At 62.8% G+C, this 23,734-nt stretch overlaps 3 protein-coding genes across 3 annotated transcripts; 2 read left to right on the top strand and 1 right to left on the bottom strand.

The window, feature by feature from the left end:
- The first annotated feature begins 1,841 nt into the window (after positions 1 to 1,841).
- CFAP410 (cilia and flagella associated protein 410) lies at positions 1,842 to 8,362 on the top strand. The gene is made up of 7 exons (XM_067001966.1): positions 1,842 to 1,968; positions 3,136 to 3,154; positions 3,614 to 3,660; positions 4,442 to 4,671; positions 5,315 to 5,486; positions 6,088 to 6,181; positions 7,294 to 8,362. The coding sequence occupies exons 1-7, from the start codon at positions 1,892 to 1,894 to the stop codon at positions 7,417 to 7,419; spliced, it is 765 nt and encodes a 254-aa protein (XP_066858067.1). The 5' UTR covers positions 1,842 to 1,891; the 3' UTR covers positions 7,420 to 8,362.
- A 1,904-nt stretch (positions 8,363 to 10,266) lies between these two features.
- On the bottom strand, positions 10,267 to 16,431 carry PFKL (phosphofructokinase, liver type). The gene is made up of 22 exons (XM_067001961.1): positions 16,274 to 16,431; positions 15,391 to 15,464; positions 15,199 to 15,276; positions 14,887 to 15,076; positions 14,624 to 14,789; positions 14,479 to 14,523; positions 14,285 to 14,393; positions 14,060 to 14,155; positions 13,887 to 13,979; positions 13,390 to 13,515; positions 13,170 to 13,234; positions 13,005 to 13,068; positions 12,747 to 12,893; positions 12,585 to 12,655; positions 12,410 to 12,497; positions 12,080 to 12,232; positions 11,830 to 11,994; positions 11,616 to 11,677; positions 11,414 to 11,525; positions 11,236 to 11,335; positions 11,037 to 11,142; positions 10,267 to 10,939 (listed from the first exon to the last, which is right to left on the bottom strand). Exons 1-22 carry the CDS (start codon positions 16,356 to 16,358, stop codon positions 10,792 to 10,794), a joined length of 2,343 nt encoding a protein of 780 aa, XP_066858062.1. The 5' UTR covers positions 16,359 to 16,431; the 3' UTR covers positions 10,267 to 10,791.
- Positions 16,432 to 17,163: 732 nt separating this feature from the next.
- On the top strand, positions 17,164 to 18,715 carry PROCR (protein C receptor). Its single transcript, XM_048077345.2, has 4 exons — positions 17,164 to 17,319; positions 17,428 to 17,664; positions 17,836 to 18,102; positions 18,220 to 18,715. The coding sequence occupies exons 1-4, from the start codon at positions 17,259 to 17,261 to the stop codon at positions 18,330 to 18,332; spliced, it is 678 nt and encodes a 225-aa protein (XP_047933302.2). The 5' UTR covers positions 17,164 to 17,258; the 3' UTR covers positions 18,333 to 18,715.
- The last annotated feature ends 5,019 nt before the right edge of the window (positions 18,716 to 23,734 follow it).

The following is a 23,734-nucleotide window of genomic DNA, read 5'->3' as shown; positions in this document are numbered from 1 at the left end:
GAGTGGATTTTTCCTCTACTCCAGTTGCATATGATTATCTGTTAGCTATGCAAAGCTGATCAGCCACAGACAGGTCACCATTCTTGCTCAGAGGTCTGAAATGGCACATTTTGGACATGGCTGACAAGACCTACTGCTCTTGTGTTGTGCCAGCGCGTACAAATTTCATTAGCAAGTAATTCTCTGATTTGGTAATCAGAAATTGAAAAAAATACAGATAAAACACATGAGATACACCAAGTAGTTTTCATTCTATCATTCCTGAAAAGAAACTATGCTGGTGGATGTATTATTACTGTATAAGAAGCAGTGTGGCCAGCAGGTCTAGGGAAGTGATTGTGCCCCTGTACTCGGCTCTGGTGAGGCCGCACCTCGAGTACTGTGTTCAGTTTTGGGCCCCTCGCTACAAGAAGGACATGGACGTGCTCGAGCGAGTCCAGAGAAGGGCGACCAAGCTGGTGAGGGGTCTGGAGAACAAGTCTTACGAGGAGCGGCTGAGGGAGCTGGGGTTGTTCAGCCTGGAGAAGAGGAGGCTCAGGGGCGACCTTATCGCTCTCTACAGGTACCTTAAAGGAGGCTGTAGCGAGGTGGGGGTTGGTCTGTTCTCCCACGTGCCTGGTGACAGGACAAGGGGGAATGGGCTCAAGTTGCGACAGGGGAGTTTTAGGTTGGATGTTAGGAAGTACTTCTTTACCGAAAGGGTTATTAAGCATTGGAACGGGCTGCCCAGGGAGGTGGTGGAGTCACCATCCCTGGAGGTCTTTAAAAGACGTTTAGATGTAGAGCTTAGCGATATGGTTTAGTGGAGTGCTTAGTGTTAGGTCGGAGGTTGGACTCGATGATCTTGAGGTCTCTTCCAACCTAGAAATCTGTGATACTGTGATACTGTGATTACATACTCAAAAACATCTGAAATCAGGAATTAAGGGAAATTCCACTTTCTCCCCTCCACTTTTTCCTTCCTCTATGACCTGTTGAAACAAGCCTTTCACCCGTTTTAAAATGTAACTTACAGAACTACCAGATTTGCCACTTGGTCCTTATTTCAAAATCCTTATGTGTGGCTGTAGCGCTGTCAGCAATGATCCTAACATCTTTCGGGGGATTTCTCTGCTTTTTCCCTCTCCTCTCGCCCCCAGGCCCTGCCGTTTCATTCACCTTGCGGCCGGCTGCCCGCAGCGGGCTCCCCACGGCTCCTGCTGCGTTTCGGCTCCCTTTCCTCTGCCTGACAAACGCCGCCTCCTTCGGAGAGGAGGAAGGTGAAAGGGCGCTCCCTGACCCACCTCGAGCCCCACATTCCCTTGTGCACGATTTTTCCCCCCCGGCACGGCGGGGACGTGTCATCCCAACGCTTTCCGGCTCCTTGCCGCGGCTGCCTGCTCCCCACGCTCTGCAGAGGGGAGCATCCCGCTGTGCTGTAACCACGCACGAGGCAGCGGGGTCCCATTTCCCACGCAGGTGTACCCAGACGGTGCGTACAAGGCACTTCTTGACAGAAGGAACCGAAAATAACGGCCTATAGGGAGCAGCGGGAGCTGCAGGCTGCCCGTGTTTCGGAACGCCGGCGGGAACCGCCCCACAAATGACTCGCGAGTGGTTTTCACCGCAAAAAAACCCAGGGGGGGCAGCGCAGAAACACGCACAAACGGGGGCTTCACTGATCTATGCATCGACACGCTGCCCGTGCGCACCGCTGTGCGGGTTCTATATCGTTACAAACAACGTAATATTACAACAGGCAGCGCATACGGGCGCGGGGCCGGGCGGCGAGCACCCTCCTGTCAGGGCACAGCCGCGGGGCGCTCCCCGCCGCCGGCCCCGCCCCCGGGGGCGCACAAGCCCCGCCCCCTGGCGGCGTGGCCCCGCCCCCGTGACGCGGCGCGGCGCCGCCATGAGGCTGAGCCGCGGGGCCGTGCTGGCGCGCGCCAAGGCCGCCGCGCTCGACGGGGTCCGGCGGCTGAACTGCTGGTGGGGGCGGGGGGGGGCAGGGATAGGATGGGGACAGGGCTGGGGTGGGGGCAGGCAGGGGATGGGGACAGGCAGGGGATGGGGTAGGGATAGGGGTGGGGACAGGACTGGGATGGGGACAGGCAGGGGGTGGGGGCGGGCAGGGGGTGGGGACAGGGCTGGGGACGGGGAGGGGTGGGGACAGGGCTGGGGTGGGGACAGGCAGGGTTGGGGACAGGGATGGGGACAGGCAGGGGATGGGGACAGGCAGGGACAGGCAGGGTTGGGGACAGGCAGGGGGTGGGGACAGGGCTGGGGTGGGGACAGGCAGGGGATGGGGACAGGCAGGGTTGGGGACAGGGGGTTGGGGACAGGGATGGGGACAGGCAGGGGGTGGGGACAGGCAGGGGGTGGGGACAGGCAGGGTTGGGGACAGGCAGGGGGTGGGGACAGGGCTGGGATGGGGACAGGCAGGGGATGGGGACAGGCAGGGACAGGCAGGGTTGGGGACAGGCAGGGGGTGGGGACAGGGCTGGGGTGGGGACAGGCAGGGGATGGGGACAGGGCTGGGATGGGGACAGGCAGGGGATGGGGACAGGGCTGGAGTGGGGACAGGCAGGGGATGGGGACAGGCAGGGTTGGGGACAGGCAGGGTTGGGGACAGGGATGGGGACAGGCAGGGGGTGGGGACAGGCAGGGGGTGGGGACAGGCAGGGGGTGGGGACAGGGCTGGGATGGGGACAGGCAGGGGATGGGGACAGGCAGGGTTGGGGACAGGGCAGGGGATGGGGACAGGCAGGGGATGGGGACAGGGATGGGGACAGGGCAGGGGATGGGGACAGGCAGGGGGTGGGGACAGGGATGGGGACAGGGCAGGGGATGGGGACAGGGCTGGGATGGGGACAGGCAGGGTTGGGGACAGGCGGGGATGTGGCTGGGAACAGGCCTGGGTCTGGGGGCAGGCCGGGCTGGTGGGTGACACGCAGCCCTCAGGGTCCCGGGCAGGCCCTGGTGGGGGCACGGGGCAGGCTCGGGGCTGTCCCCCGGGTGTGGGGACAGCAGGGACATGGTGGGGGCACAGCACGGGCCCGGGGCCGTCACCCAGGCGAGGGGACGGCGGGTGCGGGGCTGAGGCCGGGGCAGTGCGGTGACACCCTCTCCTCCCGTGACACCCCTCTCCTCCCGCAGGGGCAGCCACCTCACCGATGTAAGTACCGCGCTGCTGTCCTCCATGCTGCTGTCCTCCATCCTTCGGGGCTGGCACCCGCCCGCCCCAGCGAGCCCCCGCCTGTGCCCGGAGGGAGCCGGCACCGGGAGGGGAAGGGGGAGCCGAGTCCTCACCTGGCTGCTCGGGATTTTGGCTCGTAGGCACGTACCCTCCGTAGGAAAGGGCTGCCCCGGTAAGAGGGACGGATCCCTCCTGGAGCCAGCGTGGAGGTGCCAGCGCAGGAGAGCAGTGGGGCAGAGAGGGTGGAGGAGCTGCTGGCTCTGCGCTGGCTCTGGCAGCAAATCCCTCTGGCGGTGCTGAGCCTGGGTTGGACTGAAGCAAACCTGAATTCCTACTCCTGCTTTTATCTGGCTTGTGTGCAATTAAAATTGCTGTGTCGTTTTGTTTACTTCTTCTCCGTGGGAGTGCAGCTTATTGTTTCTCTCTCTTCCTGCCTAGATATCGATATGCCGGGATTTGCCCAACGTCGAGGTGATCTCGTTCAGGTGAATGCCAAATTGCCGGCCTTGGAGAGGGCGGAGGAGCTCACGTGTCTCGTGGGGCCACGTCCTGGCCTTTGGTTCCTTACTGCCTCTGAGACTGCGTCCCCGAGCTGCTGGGCTCTCCTTGCCCAATTCCTCAAGTGGCAGAGACGTGGAAATGCTGATCTTTCAGCTCACTCCTCTGCACCTTTCCCCTTGCTACTTGAGAAAACAGTCCCTGTTTCAAGAACGGTTAAAATGTCTCAGGATTTTTGCTCCCTAAGTCATACTCCAGGGTTTAGATGGGATTTTCAGGGCTTCCGTGTGGGGCCAGTTTGCAGAAGGCTGGTTGAAATGCTTCTTGGATCTCACAAAGCTTCTCATTTCTCCCGTCCTTCATCTGTCCTGGGGATCACAGAGAACCTCTGCTGTCTTTGAATTTAAGTTTTTTGGCTTGGGAATCTTCAGTGGGTTCTCCTTGCCTGAGGAGCTGTTGGAGCAAAGGGTGTCGGTGAGACGGGTGGCTGGGGGAACCAAAAGCTGTTTGTCATCTCGAGCAGAGAGCAGTGCCCACTTTCTTAATTCTTTCCTCTGATTACCAAGATGAAACGCTGTCTTTCTGTTCCTTGTGAAGCCACAGGCTCCTTAACACCGCCCTTGCTGTGCCGGCGTGAGGCTTCTCAGAGAAGCTGGTGCAGGAAAAGGGGCTGAAAAGCTGCCGTGCTGCGGGGGCCCTGCTCCCCCCGAGGGATGCGGCGAGGGAGGGGTGGGCTCCCCGCTTGCTCATCCCCTGCTGTCTCTTCAGTGTGAACGGCATCTCGGACCTCGAGCCACTCAATCAGTGCCAGAACCTGAGCGAGCTCTACCTGAGGAAGAACAACATCGGAAGCCTGAATGAGCTCTTCTACCTCAAAAACCTGCCCCGGCTGAGGGTCCTGTGGCTGTCTGAAAATCCCTGCTGCGGGTCGGACCCCCACCGCTACAGGATGACGGTGCTGCGCAACCTCCCCAGCCTGCAGAAGCTCGATAATCAAGGTGGGTGTTGGCAGGTAAAAACGAACAGCCCCGAGCCCTGGGCCGGTGAGCTGGAAACCGGTGACATGCTGCTTCCTCGTGTGAGGTGTCCTTTGGCCCTTCCTTGTCGGGGCGGCGTGCTGGCGATGCTCAGCCAGGCGGGATCTGTCGGAGGCTCTCTGAGAGCCATCGCTCCTGAGCTGTTTTCTCCCTCCTGTGCCCTGCAGTGCCAGAGTTAGCACTCGTGGGACTGAAAGAGGCTCATTACAGCTGAGACTGTACTACTAATTAGTGGTTTTCCAGAGCTCTCTCCTTTGCTCTGGCCAAACACGGATTCTGTAATTGGATCTGCGGTTACAGAAAAAGAGCTTTTCCACCTGCTAGCAGTAATTTGGTGGCTTTTGGAGCCTGCAAAGCATCTTTGCATCCCTCCCTGATACCTTTCTCCTTTTGAGAGGTTGCTGACAGCTGCCAGTGTTCTTCCGTGTGGGTTTTACTGCAGGAGGAGGATGAAAGCAAAAGGCTAGTACGAAGGAGAGCTGCTGGGTGAAGCCCCCGTGACACAGCTCTGCAGCAGCAGCACATTCCTGGTCACGAATGCCGCCTTCCTGGGCTGCTGGAGCTCGTTGCAGCAGGCTCTAGGCTGCTGCTTTGGCTTTTGCAGCCGTGACAGAGGAAGAACTGTCCCAGGCCCTGGTTGATGGGGAGGAGATCACGGCACCGCCGGTCAGGAGGAGCGTGGAGAACAGCTGCCCTGAGTCCACTGAGCCCAGTGCTGCTGAATCCGCAACGGAGACCGAGAGGGAGCTGCTGAGCTTCAGTCTGGAGGAGACAAAGTGAGCTGCTGGGCTTCCCGGGCTGACCTCGTGGGTGGGGTGAAAGGACCCCGCCAGCCGAGCCCGATTCTCTGCGGCCAGACCCGCAGCTGGCGCAGGTTCCTGTTGTTCCAGTTAGCGTGGTGGAGCCGTGCTGGGGTAATGGCGCTTGTGGCTCTGGTTCTCCATCTGCAAAACAGGCTCTTCTGTAGCTGGCTACTTACTATCGGCCGCATGGATCCTCACTGACGTGTGAGCTCCTGTCCGTTCCTGCTTAGCTCCTCTGCAGCGTGCTTTGGCGCACGTCTGCCTGTGGCACGTGTCGTTGAAGCGCGGCGCGACGCGGTCAGTCCCAGCCAGCCTCAGGCATGAGGAGGGAGCAGCTTTCTCGTGGCGGCACGCCTGTTAACATCTTCTGACTGTGAGGCTCTTACTCCAGGGGGGAGTTTTGCTCGGGGTGTTGCGTTCTCCAGGCAGTGGCGGTGCGTTAATAGACGTGCTTTGAATCCTTCGGCTGGATACTTCTTGCATGGCTGCCCGTGATTGTAGGGGACTGGCCTGGCAGAGTAAGGTTTTGCCGTCTGGTCCTGGTAACATTTGCTCTTCCTCCCTTTTTCTTCAGCAAAATTCGAGAGCAGCTTGGTATGAAGCCTGTTCCCAGGGATAAATTTTCCTCCTTTTCACCTCGAGAGACGGACTGCAGCCGAAAGAAGAGAGTGAGTATCTTTAAAGACCCAAGTGCTTTTCATCTTGAAGACGCCATGCAGTGGTTTTGGTCTCCACCAGATGTGGAGAAAGCCTGGTGGGGTTTGTACTCTCCGTCTGTCTGCACATAAGCACACATGTCCTTACGCTGGGGCTGTGCTAAAAGCACGTACAAGTTGGGCAGCAACCGAAACGCAGCTGGGGGACAGGAGGCTGCTGAATCCAGTGCTTAGGTGGTTCCTCAGCCCTCTCAGTGGCGTAGCCCCAGATGAACCTCGTGGATCTTGGCTGCCCAGCTGGGAATTGCTGCGTGCTGGGCTCGGTGCCATCGCTTCAATTGGCATGGGAAGGCCAGAGCCAGATCTGGACCATGTTCTGCCTCGTTCCGCTAGTTGTCACCCGCAGTCTCTCGCTCATTCATGCTTTAAGCTTCCTTTGCAGTACCATGAGTACTGCAGGCTTTGGCCTTTTTCCTCTTTTCTTCCTCTTTTTCTGGGAAAGAAAACATTAAACAAGGGGACTTGGCCACAGATTGCGGCTGGGGATGTTCAGGTTGGACGTTAGGAAAAATATTTTCCCTAAAAGGTATGTAGGGAGGCTGTGGAATCTCCCTCTGGAGGTTTTCAAGACGTGGGTTGACAGAGCTGCTGTGTGGCGCTGGCAGCGGTCCTGCTTTTGTGGGAGGTTGGGCTGGGGACCTTCAAAGGTTCCCTCGAGCTGCTGCTGTCGGGACTCTCTGCCTCAGAGCAGAGGGGGCATGTCCTTTCCCACTCTACACACGTTCACACTGGAGAGGGAGGGCGACTGCTCAGCTGAACGCACTTTTCCTTACGGGAGCCAGCTTGGAGGGTGCCCAGGAAGCAAAGGCATGTGGGCAGCTGGTGCAGGACTGGGCGGACAAGTCTGTCCTGCGTTGCTGTTAGCCTCCTCCCAGGCAGCCTCTGCCCCTCTCGGCCTCAGGGGGGGTTGGTTTGTCCCTGTAGGTGCAGGTGCCTGTTGCAAACTGCTGGCAGCAGTGGTGGTGGAGTTCCTAGAAGGAGCTGCTCTTGGAAAATCAAGTACCCCGTTCTCCGGGCTGGCGTTAACGTGCTTGTATAAAGCAGTGTCTGTCTCGTCCCGACAGAACAACGTGCTGAATGCCATCCTGCTTCTCACGAAGGAACTGGACGCAGAGGGTCTGGAGATAGTCCAGCAGACCGTGGGGAGAAGGCTGCAGGCCTTTCGGAAGAAGGAGCTGCAGGAGGAGTGACGGTGCCTGTTGCAAAGCTCCCTGGAGCACTCTGAGCCGGGGAGCCTGCCCCAGCCCAGCAGCACCGCTCTGCCCACACATGCCTGGCTACAGCCAAAGCCTCAGCGCATCCCGCTGCGCTTCCCCTGCGGACGGGGTGACGCTGGCTGCAAGGAAACTGCCCCTTCAGCTCTCCTGACATTGCCCCTGGCTGTGCACGTTGCGCTGGCAGGATCCGGCTCTCGGGAGCTTTCCTCTTTGCATAGCAGGCACCATTAAATCACATCTCGTGTGGCTGGGGCCATTTTGTGGGAGCTGCAGGGGGATCAGCAAGCAAAAACCAGCAGGGCTGCAGACAGAGGTGCTGCTGTGCTCTGTGACTGAAGGCGTTGGCAAAGCCTGCCGGCAGCCAGGCAGATCGCTGCTTTTAGGTCGTTCCCTGTTGGACTAACACGCAGCCAGTCATGGCACCAGCTTTGTGTGTAGCAGGCTCTGAAGGCAGCTTCTGCCACAAAGATTTGAATCTGTTGGGAAGAAGCTGCCTAAAAGAATCATCAAGAACTGTCTGGTGCAGATGCTGAAGGTCAATGTCAAATTCTTAATTTATCTTAAACTCCTGACTTCTTCTGGCCCTTGTTAGCACATCCAGCATCTGACTCGGCAATGAGGTGGCCCAAAGAAAACCTTGGCGCAGCCTGGGTGAAACAGCAAATCCTGAATGCTCAGCTGTAGTTTCACCTCTGCATGCCCCTGCAGGCATTAGAGCAGCTTAAGGAAACTTAACCTCGGAGTAAGATGCCCCTGTGCATTTTGTGGTTTGGGAGAAAAGCCAGGCGTTATTATCTGATTGCACAGGTATCCAGGGCGGTGTTAAACTGAAAGATGAGTTTACTAAAATTTTACAGGGCTGTTAAATACTGACTGAAACGTTGTGACATACCAAATAAAAGCTATTTTCCCTCTAGGATGCGAGTTGTGGCTGGGGCTCAGCAGCCATCGTGAGAACAACTGACTCTGGGCATTGCTCTGTTACGTCTGGGTCACAGCTCGCATTGTTAGCCGCGGGGCGGCTGTTGGCCCCTGCTCCCTCCCGCTCCACTGGACATGAAATGCTTCATGCCACCGCAGCGCTGCTCGAGACCAGAATAACTGCTGCACCTCCCTGCTGCCGAGCTGCTTTCTGAGGGCGCTTTGCTCTTTCAGCAGCTGCTTGCAGCAGCAAGTGCACACTGACTGCAGGAAGCAAAAGAGACCGAGCAATGCTCGGCGCGTTTCGTGCGGAGGTGCAAAGCCGGCCGGGTCAGGACCTGAGCGGTGGGGACGTGGCCCTTGGTGGCCTCTTGTATCTCTATTCCTGGTGTCAGCACAGGCCTCTGAGCCCCCCGCGCTGCGTCACGCTGGCGGGAGGGAGTGCTCCTCGGGGACGTCGACTGCCCCGTGCGCACAAGCACGGATACGTGGCCTTGGTGTGAGGGGGCACAGTTTGTCCTTCGGGTGAGGATTGCTGATGCTTTCAACTCCTCAGATGACCTAGTTCTTGCCTGCTGCGTTTAACCGGTCGGTGTGATTTATAATATACCAGACTTCCCTTGACAGCCAAGGCCCCAGAGACTTACCCGTCATCTCATGTGCATCTTGCCCTTGCGCCGAGGTTAAGTCTTCTCCCAGGCTGCCTCGACAGCCTGCTCGGCGGCAGAAATCACGCCTGTCTGCGCTGGGGACCACGGGGCGCGCTGGTAGACACCCCCTGGCCTGGTGCCCCCCGCTTTGCCAGGAGGAGAGCGGCCGGAGGGGGCATTGTGGTTTGCCAGGGGGGCTGGGTGGCTGATGGAGCTGGTGGTTTGCCATGGCCTGGGGCTGCTCCAGCGCAGCTCCTCCTCTCCCAGCTCAGAGAAGCTGTGCTGCTAATCCCCGCCAGCGCCACTGTCCCCGTGCACAGCTCCCCGCCTACGTGCCGCGCTTGTCATACTTGGCTGGTGCCGCTGCTCCGGCCGCCAAGTGCCCCTGCTGCTCCCGAGCCCGCCGTCCTCCTGTCCCCCGGGGGACCTGGCCCCAGGAGGAGCGCTGCAGGCTCTGCCTGGGGTCCCTGGAGCAGGTGCCGCCCGGGAAAAGCCGCGCTGTTTCCTTCATCAGCAAGTTCTGCTGTTTCTCTGCACGCTCAGCTCTGGCAGGGACAATGTGCTAATTATTGTCTTTGTCCAGAGCTTAAAATAAGTACCGTGGCCAGCTAGGGGAAAACACTGTTGCCCTTAAAATCAAAGGGGGCTCGCCACTGGGGACAACTCCACGGGAAAGAAAACAACTCTGTGTCCAAACCCCAAGACCGTGACACATCCCCGTGCTGGTGATGTCCCATCGGCCCGGCCCCAGGACGGACAAGTCCTGGGAAATTTGATGTCTGGCATCAGCCGAGCCCCAGTGCTGCGAGCTGGGGCCGTGGCGCTTGGCAGCCACCCTGAGAAACTGTGTGAAAGCCACGCGTGTCGCCCCGAGAAGTCAGCTTTGAACTTCCCTTGAAGGTGGGAACCAAACCAAGGGAGAAGCGATTTTCCTCCAGGGTTGCGAGGTCGCCCCGCAGAGGGATGTTGACTTTGCACCCGCTGGAGGGACCCGCGCATGGGAGAGGCTGCCCAGGGTCCCGCTCTCCCAGGACCCCTGCTTGGGATGCACTCACCAGGGAAACCTCCCGTCCCGGCGTTAATCTGGCTCTGGCACGTCGTCTGCAGCTCAGCTTTCTCACGCCCGCTCCCCAGCAACCAGCCTCAGCGCGGGACTGTCTCCCCACCCTGATGCCCACCCCACGGGGACGATTGGCCCCGGTCCACCCCGTGGGGACGCGGCGCCCAGTGACCACGCCGGCAACGCAGCTTTGGCTCCAGCGGGTTTTATCTCTAAGACGCGAGCGACGCCGTGATGGCACGAGACGCGGCGGGGTCACGGAGCGGCAGTGAGATGACGGGCAACGGCCCCAGGGCCACGCGGTGGTGGTGGTCACAGCCAAGCGTCATGCAAGGTGGCTGGGGACAGGGGCTTGCCGGGACCTCTGTGCCGAAACAACTTGGGGGGATGGAGCCGGGGGCCTCACCGGGCAGAGGAAGCCCCCAGGGCCATCCCCTGCCCGCTCCGGCACAGCGGCACCTGCTCCTCTGCTCCCCTCCTGCGCCGAGCGCGCTCAGCTAAAAGCAGCACTTGGTTGGGGCGGTCAAGCCACGAAAGAAGGAATCAGGATAACCCCATCATTAAATAACAGGAATAAACTAGAAGAGGATGATTACGGGGCTGGGCTGCGCGGCTGGGCTCAGGGAAGCCTCCTTGCCCACGTCTGCGCAGGGCCCAGCCCTTGGACCAGTGATTTCAGGCAGGGTTTGGGGAGGAAGCGCTCGGGGACAGCCCCTAGAAGCCCTTCTCGATGCTGAGCGTGCGCCGGGTGACGTGCTCCATCTTCCCCGAGATGTACTCGGTCAGGCTGATCTGGTAGTTGGCCAGCATCTTCAGCATCAGCCGCAGGTTCAGCCACCACTGCTCCTGGGGCAGCCGGTGCCTACGAGGGGGGACACGGCTCTCCAGTGGCTCCCGGGGACAGTGGCCCTCACCACCAGCATCGGGAAGGTCCCCACGGACAGGGGATGGGGACTTACTCGAAATCCGTCACTTTCTTGAGCTCCGTCACGGGGCTGAAGGCCACCACCTTCTTCCTCAGTCCGATCACGCAGGCGGAGTCGGCCGAGTTAGCAAACACACGCCCTGGGGGGGACGCGGCCGGCCGCGGTCACCTCGCAGTGGGGACAGCGGCCGAGCTGCCCAGTGCCACCGGTGTCCCCCCGACCCTTGGCTCACCCTTGCGGTAGACCTCCTGCAGCTTCTCCGACATCCACAGCACAGCCTTCACCCCCAGCTTGGTCCCATAGTTGCGGTCAAAGGGGGTCGGGGCCCCGCCCTGGGTGCAAAGAAACGCTGATGTCAAGCCCCCGTGGCACGTGGCACGGTGCTGGTGGCCCTCCTGTCCCCGTAGTACCTGCTGGAGGTGACCCAGGACGTTGATCCTGCAGTCGAAGATCCCTTTGCCCTCGGAGGAGTAGAGGTTGTAGAGGAACTCGGTGGTGTAGTGCTCGTGACACTTCTCGTTGCTGGGGGAGCAGAGGGAAGGGGTGGGGGGGGCGCTCCTTCACTTGGCACCCCCAGGGTGTCCCTGTGCCCCGGGGGACCCCCCGACCTACCGCAGCACCAGCCCTCTCTGGATGTCTGTCTTCATTTTGTCAGTCAAGTGCTCCACGTTGGCCTGGGAGACAAACCACCGGCACGTCCCGGGCCTCCTGCGTCCACCCCACGTCCCCCTGATCCCACCAGACCTCCTCTGGAGCCCGCCCCGTCCTCGTTTTCCTTCCTTTTTTTCACCCCAACGATGCCATCAGGAGCCCGGGGGCTGCTCACCTTCAGGTCGTGGATGGTGAAGGGGTCTTCGTACACGTAGGCAGCGTCGGCGCCCACCGCGATGCCGGTGACGGTGGACAGGTACCCGCAGTAGCCTCCCATGGTCTCCACGATGAAGACGCGGCGCTTGGTGCCCGACGCCGACTGCTTGATGCGGTCACAGCTCTGCGCCGGGACAAAGTCGGGGACGGGGTCACATGGGCAAAGCCCGCTGGGGACGAGCGGGGGACCCCTCGCCGCTGCCCCTCACCTCCATGGCTGCGTTGACGGCCGTGTCCGAGCCCAGGCTGAAGTCGGTGCCGGGCACGTTGTTGCTGATGGTGGCGGGGATGACGCACATGATGATGCACAGCTCCTCGTACTGCCCGCGGGCTTCCACCAGCTGCAGCACCCCCTCGTACGCCTGCCACGGGTACGGCCGTCAGCAGGGTCCCAAACCGCCCCGTTGCCTGGGGCCGGTCCCGTCCCTCCTCCGTGTCCCCACGCAGAGGCGCGGGAGATGCCACCTCCCTCTGGTGACACCGCGGGGCGCTTTCAAAGCCCTGCCCTCCCCAGCCCGTGGCAAAGGCTCTCCCCGCACCTCGAACCCCCCGATGACCAGCAGAGCCTGGATGTTGAATTTCCGCACGTTCTCCACGATCTTTTCCATGCAGGTCTTGGGCAGAGTGCTGCGGAGGGGAAGGATGGCGGGGTGAGGACCACGAGGTCCTCGAGAGGCCGGGTGACAGCAGTGTCCCCCCGCGCAGACCACTTACCGCTTGGTGCCCAGCATGGACCCGCCGCGTCCCAGCCAGCCCGCCACGTCGTGCCAGCCCACCTCGCGGATCTGCAAGAAGCAGCGCCCGTTTTTGGGGCTGGGGACAGCCCGGCCACCCCTCTCACAAGCCCTTTGGGGCTTTCGGAGCCAGCGCGCTGACCTGTCCCTTGGCCAAGCCCTCGAAGCCGTCATTCACCGCGTAGACGGTGTGGCCCTGGCAGATGCTGATGCGCACAGCCGACCGGACGGCCGCGTTCATGCCGGCGGCGGGGGCACCCACGTTCAGGATGGCCAAGCTGAAGGGGCTCTGTGGGGACGGCGGTGGCACAATGGGGACGGCGGCTTGGCCACCGCACGTGCCTGTTCCCCTCGAAACCAGAGGTGACGATGGAGGGGACGTCCCGCCACTCTGCCTTACCTTCTCCTGCGCTGGCTTCTGGTGTGCCAACATCTTGTAGATGTTCCAGTTGTTTTCAAAGCTCCTGCAAGGACAACGGTGGCTCGTGTGGAGAACCCACATCCCAGCGGGACCCTCTGGGGACACCTCCCAGTCCCCTGTGGTGGCCACCACCCCGCTCCTCACCTCCCGCGGAGCTGGATCGCCTCCTCAAACCTCTTCTCATCCATGGCCTTCTGCACGTCCTTCGTCTTGGGGGAGAGATGAGCGCTGTGACGCCCGTGCCTGGGGTGATGGGAGCAGGACGACCCCAACGCCCACCCCAACCTTCCAGGGCTGGGAGCCAAAGCCGGTGCCACCACCGGCTCCACGCCCCCGGGGACCCCCAGTGCCACCGTGTACTCACCACCTGGACGCACTCCATCAGGGGCAGCCGCACCGACTGGTTCCCCGACAGGCTCACCACGCAGGCGGGAGTGTCCGGGGTGGCCTCCAGCAGCGCCATCACCGCCTCCATCCCCATCTTGCTGCTCTGAAAAGGGTTTTGGGGCGGGGGGGGGGGACACCCATCGGGGCGTCACTCCGGGGCCACCTTTGCCGATGCCTGCACCTCGCTATGGGTGTGTGTGCTTGGAAATCAAGCGGCGGGGCTTGCTTGACTGTTTCCGATTTATGGCCGGGAAGCCACTGAATTATTTAAAAGCGGTGATTTCGCGGCAAATTAAGGGAAATGGGGCGATCGCTCTGCCTGGCTGCGCCTGGGGGGACTGTGTCAGCTTGATCCAAGCTGGCACATCCTTATCATCAGGCAGCGTTCCCCTAGGTCCCCCTTCTACCGTGCTCCCAGCCCTTTTCTGAGCTCCTGACCCCCACCCGCGGCAGCCCCCCCTGCCCAGGACCCACCAGCACGCGGTCGAAGGCTGAGGGCGTCCCGCCGCGCTGCACGTGGCCCAGGACGGTGACCCGCGTGTCGAAGCCCAGGCGTTGCACCACCAGCTGCGGAGCAGAGAGGCCGTCAGGCCGGGCAGGATCCGGCCACAGCCGGGGGAGCGGGTGCTGGTGGAGCGGGGCCTTACGTCCTTCACGTAGTTGGAGGAGATGGGCTTGCCGTTGCGGTCGATGGCGCCCTCCGCGATGATGATGATGTTGAGCCGCGACCCTCGGCTGCGCGTCTGGCATGGCATGGGGCGGGGGAAGGAAAACACACGTCGGCAAAATTAGCGTTATCTGGGTCCGTCCCTGCCCCGAGCACCCTTCCCGTGGTCCCCAGTGGGGGTCGCAGGGGACGGGTCCCCTCTCACCTCCCCGAGCCTCTCGCACATCATGTCCTCCCAGCCGTCCTCCGGAGGGGATTCGGGGATGAAGAGCCAGTCGGCCCCTGAGGCCAGCCCGGACACCAGCGCCAGGTACCTGCAGGGAGCGGCGTTGGCACCCGCATGTCCCCAGGGTCCCAAAACGCAGCAGTGGCAGAGCTGCCCCCCGCGGTGGTCCTCACCCGCAGTGCCGGCCCATCACCTCCAGCACGAACGTCCGCTGGTGGCTGCAAGGAGAGCGAAGGGAGGAAGAGGAGGAGGAGGGAGGCTGGGCGTGCACCCACGGGTGCCGGCAGCCGGGGACGAGGGGCAGCCCGTCGCGCTCACCTCTGCGCCGTGGTGGTGATGGCGTCGATCACCTCCATGATGCGGTGCAGCGCCGAGTCGGTGCCGATGGTCATGTCGGTGCCGCAGAAGTCGTTGTCGATGGAGCCCACCAGCCCCACGATGTTCAGCCGCCCGTTCGCCTTCGCCACCTCCTCGCTGATCTGCCCTGCTCCCCGATCCCCACAGCGCCGGGCTTTGAGCTCCGCAGCCCTTCCGACCTCCCGTCCCCGCGGGACCCCCCCTCGCCCCCCGGCGCCACGCACCGTCCCGCAGCAGCTCGTCCAGCAGCCCGCCCCACTCGGCGCGGAAGATGTCGGCGCCCGTCAGGCTGCCGTCGCCGCCGATGACGCACAGGTTGGTGATGCCGTGCTCCACCAGGTTGCGGGCGGCCCGCAGGCGGCCCTCCCGGGTGGTGAAGGCCTTGCAGCGGGCGCTGCCGATGACCGTGCCGCCCTGCCGGGGATGGGGAGGGGGGGACACACGGGACACGGGAGGGGGGACAGCGGGGCGGGGTGACGGCCCCCGGCTCCTCTCGCGGGTTAGGGTTAGGGTTAGGGGCGCCGGGCGAGGCTTACCAGCTGGATGATGTTGGAGACGCTGAGCCAGGTGGCTTGCTTGATGTTGTCACCTCCCTCCACCAGCCCCTCGTAGCCCTGCGGGGACGCGGAGGTGAGGTCCCCGAGCGCAGAACAAACAGGTAAATGAATGAAAACGGGGCCACGCGGCTTTTGGGGGAGCCGGGGGCACGCTCCGGGGGGTGGGCAAACCTCGTAGATGAGGAAGACCTTGGCTCCCACGTAGATGCCCATGCGGGTGACAGCGCGGACGGCAGCGTTCATGCCTGCCGAGCGGAGACGTGACAGCGAGCGGCACTGGGGGGGGCTCCACAAGGGGGACCCCCACCAGTGACGCGTGGCAGGGGGGCTCCACAGGGGGCCCTCCTCCAGCCGGGAGGGGACCCCCAACAGTTCCATCCTGCTGGGGCATGGCTGTCCCCATGTGTCCCACGTCCCTCATGTCCCCATATCCCATGTCCCGTATCCCACGTGTCCTGCGTGTCCCGTATCCCATGTGTCCCATGTCCCATGTCCCCATATCCCTTGTCCCCTGTGTTCCATGTCCCCCTATCTCGTGTCCCCCATGTCCCAAGTCCCCATATCCCTCGACCCCCCGTGTTCCATGTCCCCATATCCCGTGTCCCCCGTGTCCCCATATCCCTTGTCCCATGTCCCCATATCTTGTGTCCCCCGTGTCCCCCATGTCACCATGTCCCACGTCCCCGTGTCCCCCATGTCCCCACATCCCGTGTCCCCACATCCCGTGTCCCCCATGTCCCATGACCCCGTGTCCCACGTCCCCGTGTCCCATGTCCCCACATCCCACGTCCCCATGTCCCATGTCCCCACATCCCGTGTCCCCCATGTCCCATGTCCCCATATCTTGTGTCCCCCGTGTCCCCCATGTCCCCGTGTCCCACGTCCCCTTGTCCCGTGTCCCCACATCCCGTGTCCCCACATCCCGTGTCCCCGCGTCCCGTGTCCCCGTGGCGCGTCCCAGAGGCCCCCGCGGCACCGAGGACTCTGGACCCGCCGCATCCCCGCGGCCCACGGGGGGCTCGGCAGCGGCCCCCCGGCCCCCCGCGGGCCCCACCTTGCGCGTCGCCGCCGCTGGTGAGCACGGCGATGGCCATGCCGGCCCCCGCCATCCGCAGCCGCTCCAGCTCCGCCGCCGCCATCGCTGCGCTCCCCGGCACCGGCGGCGCCGCCGCCCCGCCCCCGCGTGGCCCCGCCCCCGGCCCGGACACGCCCGCGGGTGGCCGCGCCCCCTCCTGGCGCCGTGCCGAGCCGGGCCGGGCCGGGCTGAGCCGAGCCGGGGGTTAAGGCCATCGGGGGCCCGACGGGCCGGGCCGAGCCGGGTTGAGCCGTACCGAGCCGTACCGAGCCGTACCGCGTCGTACCGAGCTGTGCCGAGCCGTGCCAAGCCGTGCCGAGCTGTACCGAGCCGTGCCGAGCTGTACCGAGCCGTACCGAGCCGTACCGAGCCGTACCGAGCCGTGCCGAGCCGTACCGAGCCGTACTGAGCCGTACCGAGCCGTACTGAGCCGTACCGAGCCGTACCGCGTCGTACCAAGCTGTGCCGAGCCGTGCCAAGCCGTGCTGAGCTGTACCGAGCCGTACCGAGCCGTACCGAGCCGTACTGAGCCTTACCGAGCCGTACCGAGCCGTACCATGTCGTACCGAGCCATGCTGAGCCGTGCCGAGCCGTAGAGCCGTGCCGTGCTGTACCGAGCCGTGCCGAGCCGCACCATGCTGTACCAAGCCGTACCGTGCCAGCACCGGCCCGCCGTGCGGTTCCCATGCCCGTACCGGGCCGCTCTGCAGCTGTTACAAGAAGCACCCATGCCACCAGCCCGGTTCCCCCCAGTCCCTCCCAGTCCCTCCAACGCCCCCGACCCCCCCCCGGGGCCCCCCGTCGCGCCCGGCAGGGAAGGGGTGCGGCTGTCCCGGGCTAAGGAAATGGGAGCGCCTTGGCCGGACTCCCACCATCGTCCTCCTCCTCCAGCCACACCTCCCTGGCCCCGCTAAATTCCCCCGCCGCCGCCATCCCCGCTCATCCCGTCCCGTCCAGTCCCGCCATGCTGCGGCTGCGGCTGCTGCTGCTCTGCGGGGCCCTGGGCTGCGGGGCGCAGGGCGCGGGTAAGGCCGCACGGGGCCACGCGGGCCACCGCCGGGCTGGCGGGCGAGCGTCGGGCTTGGCGTCACCCAGCCACCGCTGGCCGCGGTGACACCGACGTCTCCCGGCAGCCCCGCTCGCCTTCACCATGCTGCAGTGGACGCGGGTGTCCAAGGGCATCTCCGTCTTCTGGGGCAACGCCACGCTGGGCGGGCGGCTCAGCCACCTCCTGGAGGGCCGCAACGTCACCCAGGTGCTGCCGCTGGAGCCCCCAGCCGCCTGGGAGCGGCGGCGGGACGCGGTGGGCAACTACCTGACCTCCTTCAGCGAGCTGGTGTGGTTCTTCAGCAAGGAGAGGCCCATCAACTGTGAGCGGCACGGCGGCGGGGCGAGGGGGTGCTGGGGGGCCGCAAACGGGGCTGTGCAAACTTGGTGCATGGAGGGCAGCTCGGTGCTGGGGGCGGCGAGGGCGGTTATGATCCCCTGCCCGTCCTCATGGCCTCCCTTCCCATCCTCACGGCCCCCCCTGCCTCCCGCAGACACGCAGAGCCTGTGCTGCCGCCTGGGCTGCTACCTCTTCCCCAACGGCACAGCCCGCAGCTTCTACGAGGTCTCCCTCAACGGGACGGCCTTCCTCACCTTCCACGTCCCCACCGCCACCTGGGAGCGCCGCTGGCCCGGCAGGGACGCGGTGGCCTCCTTCGCCCAGCAGGAGCTGACGAAGTACCCGCAGACCACCCACGACCTGCAGCATTTCCTCAACACCACCTGCGTGGACATCCTGCGGGCTCAGAGCACCGAGACAGGTCCGTGCCGGGGATGACGGGGGTGGCCGGGGATTGTCCCCCTGCTCCCAGTGCTTGTCCCTTGAGAGCAGGGGGTCGGGGTGGCCTGCCGTTGTCACCTCCTCTCACCTCTTGCAGGAAAGCAGAGCAGCCGGTCGCGCGCCCCGCTGGTGCTGGGTCTGACCCTGGGGATCTTGGCGGTGGTGGGCATGGCCGGAGGCATCTTCTTGTGCACGGGTGGCAGCTGCTAGCAGAGGGCACGGCTGTCCCACGTCACCCCACGGAGGCAGAGAACGGATCCTGCGTGCTGCAAGCCCCTTGCTGGCGGGTCCCCCGGCTGGGATGTCCCTTCCCTGCCCCACGGACAGTCCCCATGCTGTGTGCCGAGGCTTAATGCAACACCACGCTTGGCCGGGATGGAAAAAACAGGGAAGGGGAGTGGTGAAAAATCAGAGAAGAAAGCCAAGAAAGCGTTAAAAGGCTGGCACTCAAACCATCACTGTCCCCATTCTGGTGGGGGGGGGGAACGGGGGAGGAAAGGTGGCACACCTGGGCGAGGACCCGCCGGTGGCCATCCACCTCCACGCACGACAGCCCTGCTTCGGTTTTGGTGCAATAAAACCCCTCCTGCCCACCGCCTCGTGCTGCCTTCCCTTGCTTTGGGGCTGGACGGCGCGCCCCGAGCTTGCTCGGCCTCGGGGGAGGCTTGCGGGGCTCACGCCACCTGAACTCGTCGTGACCCCCGCGCCGCTTTGTTTTCACTGCAGCAGGGATTTTTCCCCGGGGCCAGCAGGCTCAATTTGTTTTTATTTCCCTTATCTCCCTCTGGCACGCCAAGGGGGACTGGAGGCGAGCGGGCAGTTTTCCTGGGCAGACTGAAGCGTTCACCGCTGTCACCTACAGACGCTGGCTGCCCAGCGGTCGAGGGAAGAAATGGGGAGCGGGGACAAAAGGGGCTTTGGGGGGGATAAAGAAAAGAAGGATTGCTGGTGAAGCACGTCCTCGCGTGAAAGCACAGCTGCAAACCCAAAACTCCTCGTGGGAGCAAGGGGTCGGGCAGGGGAAGGGGGAGATGGAAAAAGAAACGGGAACAGGATGGGGAGATGACACGGTGGTGTCCACAGCGAGAGCTGAAGAAGGAGGTCTCCAAAAACCTCATCTGATCCGCTGGAGCTGCCAGGTGGCCCTGGCCGCCCTCCACCCCGAGCGGCGTGCTCGGCCGCCCCGCTGCTCCCCACCCTTTGGGGGACTCCTCAGCCGGAGCGCGAGAGGCCTGAGCATCCAAAGCGCTGACACCACAGCAGGCAAGCGTCAGCGCTCGGAGGAGAACGGCCTCCAGCAGGGCGCGATGGCCGTGTCCGTATCCCTGCGGGCTGCGCTTTGGCACACAGGGCATCGCCGTACCCACACCGCGGCACAGCGGGTTGGGCACCGCGGCGCCTCGAGCTGCACGTTTCTCCCAAGGGGTTGCGCGGCTCCTGCCAGGTCCTTGGCCAGGGGGCACCCGGGAAGGGCCTGGATCTGGGGCCGGGGGTTGAAGGACAGGGCTTGTTTTGCTTCTGAAACGCGTCAGCTTTGGGACAGCTGGGGAAGTCTCCACTTGAAGCAGCTCTAGGGAAGCCTTTTCTTATCTGCTGGCCCCCTGCGTGCTGGGCACGGCCGGGCACTCCAGAAAGCGGCTACGCTGCCAGCACAGGGAAAGCGAGCCGTGGCTGCTGCTGCTGCCACCCTGCTGTGTCCCCAGGAGGGCTCCTGGCCGTCCCCGGGCACCCAAAGCCACCACCCCTCCGTCCCAGAGCCACCTCCCCGGCAGCGACCAGCACCCGTGCCCAATGCGTGACACAGAGCAGAGGGAAAGGTTATCGCAGCAGCATCCGCACCCCTCCCAGCCCCAAAATTCCTCTTTCCACCCCCAAACTGCCTCATCATGGGGTCACTGCTGCTTGCCCCTGCACCAGCACGCTGGGGACGTGTGGCATGCTGGGTCACACGCGGGGAAGGGCTGGCCGCAGCCAGCTCCCGGACACTGCTTAAATATTTACCATCGCTCTGGGAGCTGGTAGCTGCATCCAGGGCCCGTCCTTTCTAAAATCTGGCCGTGCTCCCCCCCCCGGGATGGGTGCCAGCGCTTAGCCGCGCGCATCCAAGGGGCGAGTGCGGTTTGCTCCTTGTTTTATTTTCCCCACAGCCCTCTGGAGGCTTTCCCCAGCCCCCTGTGTAGCATCGCCCTGAAAGCAAACACTAAAGGCAAACATGGGCAGCCTCCCCCCCCCACGAGGTTTCTCTTTCCGTGTGCCACGTAGTTTCCATCACTCAGGCTGCTATCGCTGCTCGGGTTGAGATAAGGCGCCCAGCCTCGAGCTCCGCATGGTGTTGCAGGGAATAAAGCGATTCCCACAGGGTAGGAGCAGGTTTCCCCTTCGCCTCCACGCTTACCCCATGGGCGCACATCTCCCCTCCACCCAGGGGCTAGCAGGGGGATGCGGTTCCACCCCAAAGGCTGAGCATTTTGGACACCAGCCCTGCTGTGGGGTCAGTGTCCCCAGCGAGCCCCCAGCCGAGAGGCACCAGCCCCGTGCCCCAGCTGGTGGCCGCGTCCTGCCCGTCCCCAGCCCTGGGATGGGGCTGCCTGGCGGAACAAAGGGGACCAGCGCTCACCAGGCCGGTGGAGATGCTGCGCGGCTGCCTTCAGGGCAGGTGACACCACACCACCACTCCCGTTCCCCCTGCACACCGTGTCCCTCTCTCCCCCATCCCCAGATTTAGGTCCCCCTCGCCCCAGCTGAAGCTGCAGCACTTTCTGCTCGTCACCAGGGCAGGAAGAAGGGCTTAGCCTCATAAACACACCCTACGCACGCAGTGCCTGCGCTGGTGTCATCAGCGCCGCTCCGGCCCCAACAGGCTCCGTCCTCTGAGCTGTCCTCAGAGGTCACGCTGCGACAGCCCCAGCTGGTTTCGTGCGCGGAGTTTCCAGTTTCCAGACATCCCTGTTAACCCTGCTCTTGCACCAGGGCGAGCGCGTTTGCTATTAGCCAGTGCCCCTAGGGAGAGGGTGGTTTGGTGTTTTTTTTTTTCTTTTGTAACATATTTTTGCCTCATTTGGGGTACTGGGAAGCACCCAGGCCCTCTTCCACCGCACTGCCACTGCCCAGCGGTGCCTCCTGCTCCCAAGGGAGGGTGGGCAGCAGCCATGGAAAACTTCAGTGGCAGAAGGGGCAGAGCTGACACGTCCCCCCGCAGGGCACAGGGGTGCCCAGGACCCACCGCTGCCCTCTTCCCTTTCCTCTCGCCTCCCAGGTCAGCGTGCCTGACCCGGCCTGCGGAAACAGGAGGGGAAAGCTGGACCCTGGCCACAGTCAACACCAGGCGGTGATGTGGCAGGCGGGCAAGCGGAGGTTTTTGGGGCAGGAGCAGCACCAGCAGCGCTGACATCCCTGCTGCTGTCCCCATGCCAGGGAAAGCTCCGGTCTGAGCAAGCCAGCCCCTGCCTGACTGCAGCGAGCAGCTCAGCCTGACGGCTGATCACCTAAAAACCACCTAAAAACGGTGTAAGAGATGCTGGCGAGGAACCGTCGCTTCACCTTCCTGAGGTCTCCAGCCTTGTTTGAACAGCTGCACGTGGGGACCGCTGCAAGTCTGCGCCTTCAGGACAGCAACTCTCTCCTGGCAGCGGTCGCTCCCCTCCTGCCTCTGCTGCCTGTCTCAGATATAGACGAGTTTAGGTACAGATAAGTGCTTTAAAATAACAAGCTCTTAGGAAAAAACAAGCCAGCCTACACTGCGCTTCCAGAAGTTTCCATGGAGGAGAAACTGCTGTTTGGGAACACTTTCAGCCCCTGCCCGGACTCGGGGAGGAGGGAATGCTCCAGGCAAGCAGTTTGGCTCGTTGGGATGAGAAATAGGGGAGCAGCAGCTCCGTGGGGCTGAGGGCACGGGGAACAACCCCCTCGGGCCAGACGGCTCTTTGGGACCCTTTGGACCCAACGCTGCTGCTCCTGCGTGTGGTCTCAAAACCGCAACATCTGCTCTGGGACAGGCGACGTGGCTTTGCAGGCAGCAAGCCCAGAGTGTGGAGGGACAGACCTTGACGAGGCTTAGACGTCATGGAGCAAACAGTTACTGGGAAGCCTCCTCTCCCTCCCCGTGCAAGTGCTCTGTGAGGGATATTTGTCCTACAAAGAACCGAAGGGACCCTTTGCCCAGTTGTCTCATGGAAAACAGCAAGCCAGAGGCATGTGCTCGTTTGCTTGGCGAGAAGAGCCGCAGTTACCTGCTCCTGGCCTCTGCTGGAGCATCCCCTCCCAGGTGATGGCCGGGACAGCCGGGTCTGACACGGCTCGGGGGTCCTCACCCCATCCAGAGGCAGCAGGGATCCAGCCAAAGGAGGGCAACAACGTGCTGACAGTGGAAGAAACATCTTCAGGAGATGATCAGAAGCGATCACTTTGTAGAGCAGGATCCCACGTTAGCCAGGCAGTAACCATTTGCTTATTTAACAAGCCCTTCTCAAAGGGGGCGAGAACTTCTAGAAACACATTTCGAGGTCAAGCATCTTGCTGAAGGAGAAGGACAACGTGCCCGTGTCTGAAGGGTCAACAATCCTTGGCTTGTGCGCGGCATCAGGCCCTGCGAGGTAGCGGAGTCCCCACGCACCAGGACTCACCCGCGCTGGCAGAGCTTTGCTGAAGCAGAGGGCACAGGACGTCACGGCCACCGACCCGCATCCCACCAGCCCCACCACCTGGGAACACACCTCCCGCCATCGCAGAAGGTGCCCAGCTCTCCTGAAGCGAGCGGATCAACGTGCAACAAGCGGAGCACCCGTACAAGATGCAGCAGGCACCAACGCGTGCCGCTGCGCGGGAGGGGAGCGTGGAAGCCCTGGGTGGCCAGCCTGAAGGCAGGGGTGGCAGCGAGCCCCAGCTGCGCGCACACACCACGCAGCAGGGCAAGGAGGCTGGAAGGAAGCAGGGCTGCCTGGCAGGGCTTCGGGCTTTTTCTCTTTCACATCTCAGTGAATTACCTGCACCACGACAACAATGGAGCGGGTCTCTGCTGCCTTGCGTCTCGCTCTCACCCTGGTAAAATTGTGGCTTGGCAGCTCCTGTTGCTGTTCTGCACGGCACGGGCCTCTCAGGGCAGCACAGATCCACAATGGAAAGGGAAAAAAATAAAACCCTACAGGAAGGAAAAGAATTAGCTTGGAAAGGAAAAGCAGCAGTAAGCACAAGTACTTGTGCTCAGAATAAGTGCGTTGTCTGCTGCTGGGGGCAGGGGTAGGAAGGCTCACATCGCAGCCAAAATCTTGTGCAGAAGCTGAGACCTTGCTCTAAGGTTTTTGGTTTTGCTGCTGTGCTGGCAGCGTGGGGCACGTTGGTAGGGTAGAAAGAAAAAGGCCATGGAGCAGTCAGCAAACGGGCCCCCGCAGGGCTGACAGCACGAGGCAGCCCCATGCGCAGGGCCATCAGGTGCATTTGTGTGCAATCAGAGGTTTCAAAACATAATCAGAGTGGGGAAGCGGGGCACGGAGCTGCCTACAGAGACCTGGAAACACCTGGCCAAAGGGGCTGATGCTCTTCTAGCAGCCTCAGCCAGGATGAACGCCTTGCGCTTGAGCGAGGATTTTGAGGAAGATGAGCACTGAGAGCGAGGG

Source organism: Anser cygnoides, chromosome 9 (genome assembly GCF_040182565.1).
Source record: "Anser cygnoides isolate HZ-2024a breed goose chromosome 9, Taihu_goose_T2T_genome, whole genome shotgun sequence".
Classification (NCBI taxonomy): domain Eukaryota; kingdom Metazoa; phylum Chordata; class Aves; order Anseriformes; family Anatidae; genus Anser; species Anser cygnoides.
This window is presented reverse-complemented; position numbering and strand designations above follow the sequence as displayed.

Bases quoted from the DNA above. Each gene is read 5' to 3' on its own strand.
- CFAP410 (XM_067001966.1), top strand. From the start codon at position 1,892: ATGAGGCTGAGCCGCGGGGCCGTGCTGGCGCGCGCCAAGGCCGCCGCG. The intron at 4,672-5,314 runs GTGGGTGTTGGC...TGGCTTTTGCAG, and splicing joins GCAGAAGCTCGATAATCAAG to CCGTGACAGAGGAAGAACTG. The intron at 6,182-7,293 runs GTGAGTATCTTT...TCGTCCCGACAG, and splicing joins ACTGCAGCCGAAAGAAGAGA to AACAACGTGCTGAATGCCAT.
- PFKL (XM_067001961.1), bottom strand. From the start codon at position 16,358: ATGGCGGCGGCGGAGCTGGAGCGGCTGCGGATGGCGGGGGCCGGCATG. The intron at 13,069-13,169 runs GTGAGGAGCGGG...TTGTCCTTGCAG, and splicing joins GCGATCCAGCTCCGCGGGAG to GAGCTTTGAAAACAACTGGA. The intron at 10,940-11,036 runs GTAAGTCCCCAT...CCCCCCTCGTAG, and splicing joins AAGAAAGTGACGGATTTCGA to GCACCGGCTGCCCCAGGAGC.
- PROCR (XM_048077345.2), top strand. From the start codon at position 17,259: ATGCTGCGGCTGCGGCTGCTGCTGCTCTGCGGGGCCCTGGGCTGCGGG. The intron at 17,320-17,427 runs GTAAGGCCGCAC...GTCTCCCGGCAG, and splicing joins CTGCGGGGCGCAGGGCGCGG to CCCCGCTCGCCTTCACCATG. The intron at 18,103-18,219 runs GTCCGTGCCGGG...CACCTCTTGCAG, and splicing joins GGCTCAGAGCACCGAGACAG to GAAAGCAGAGCAGCCGGTCG.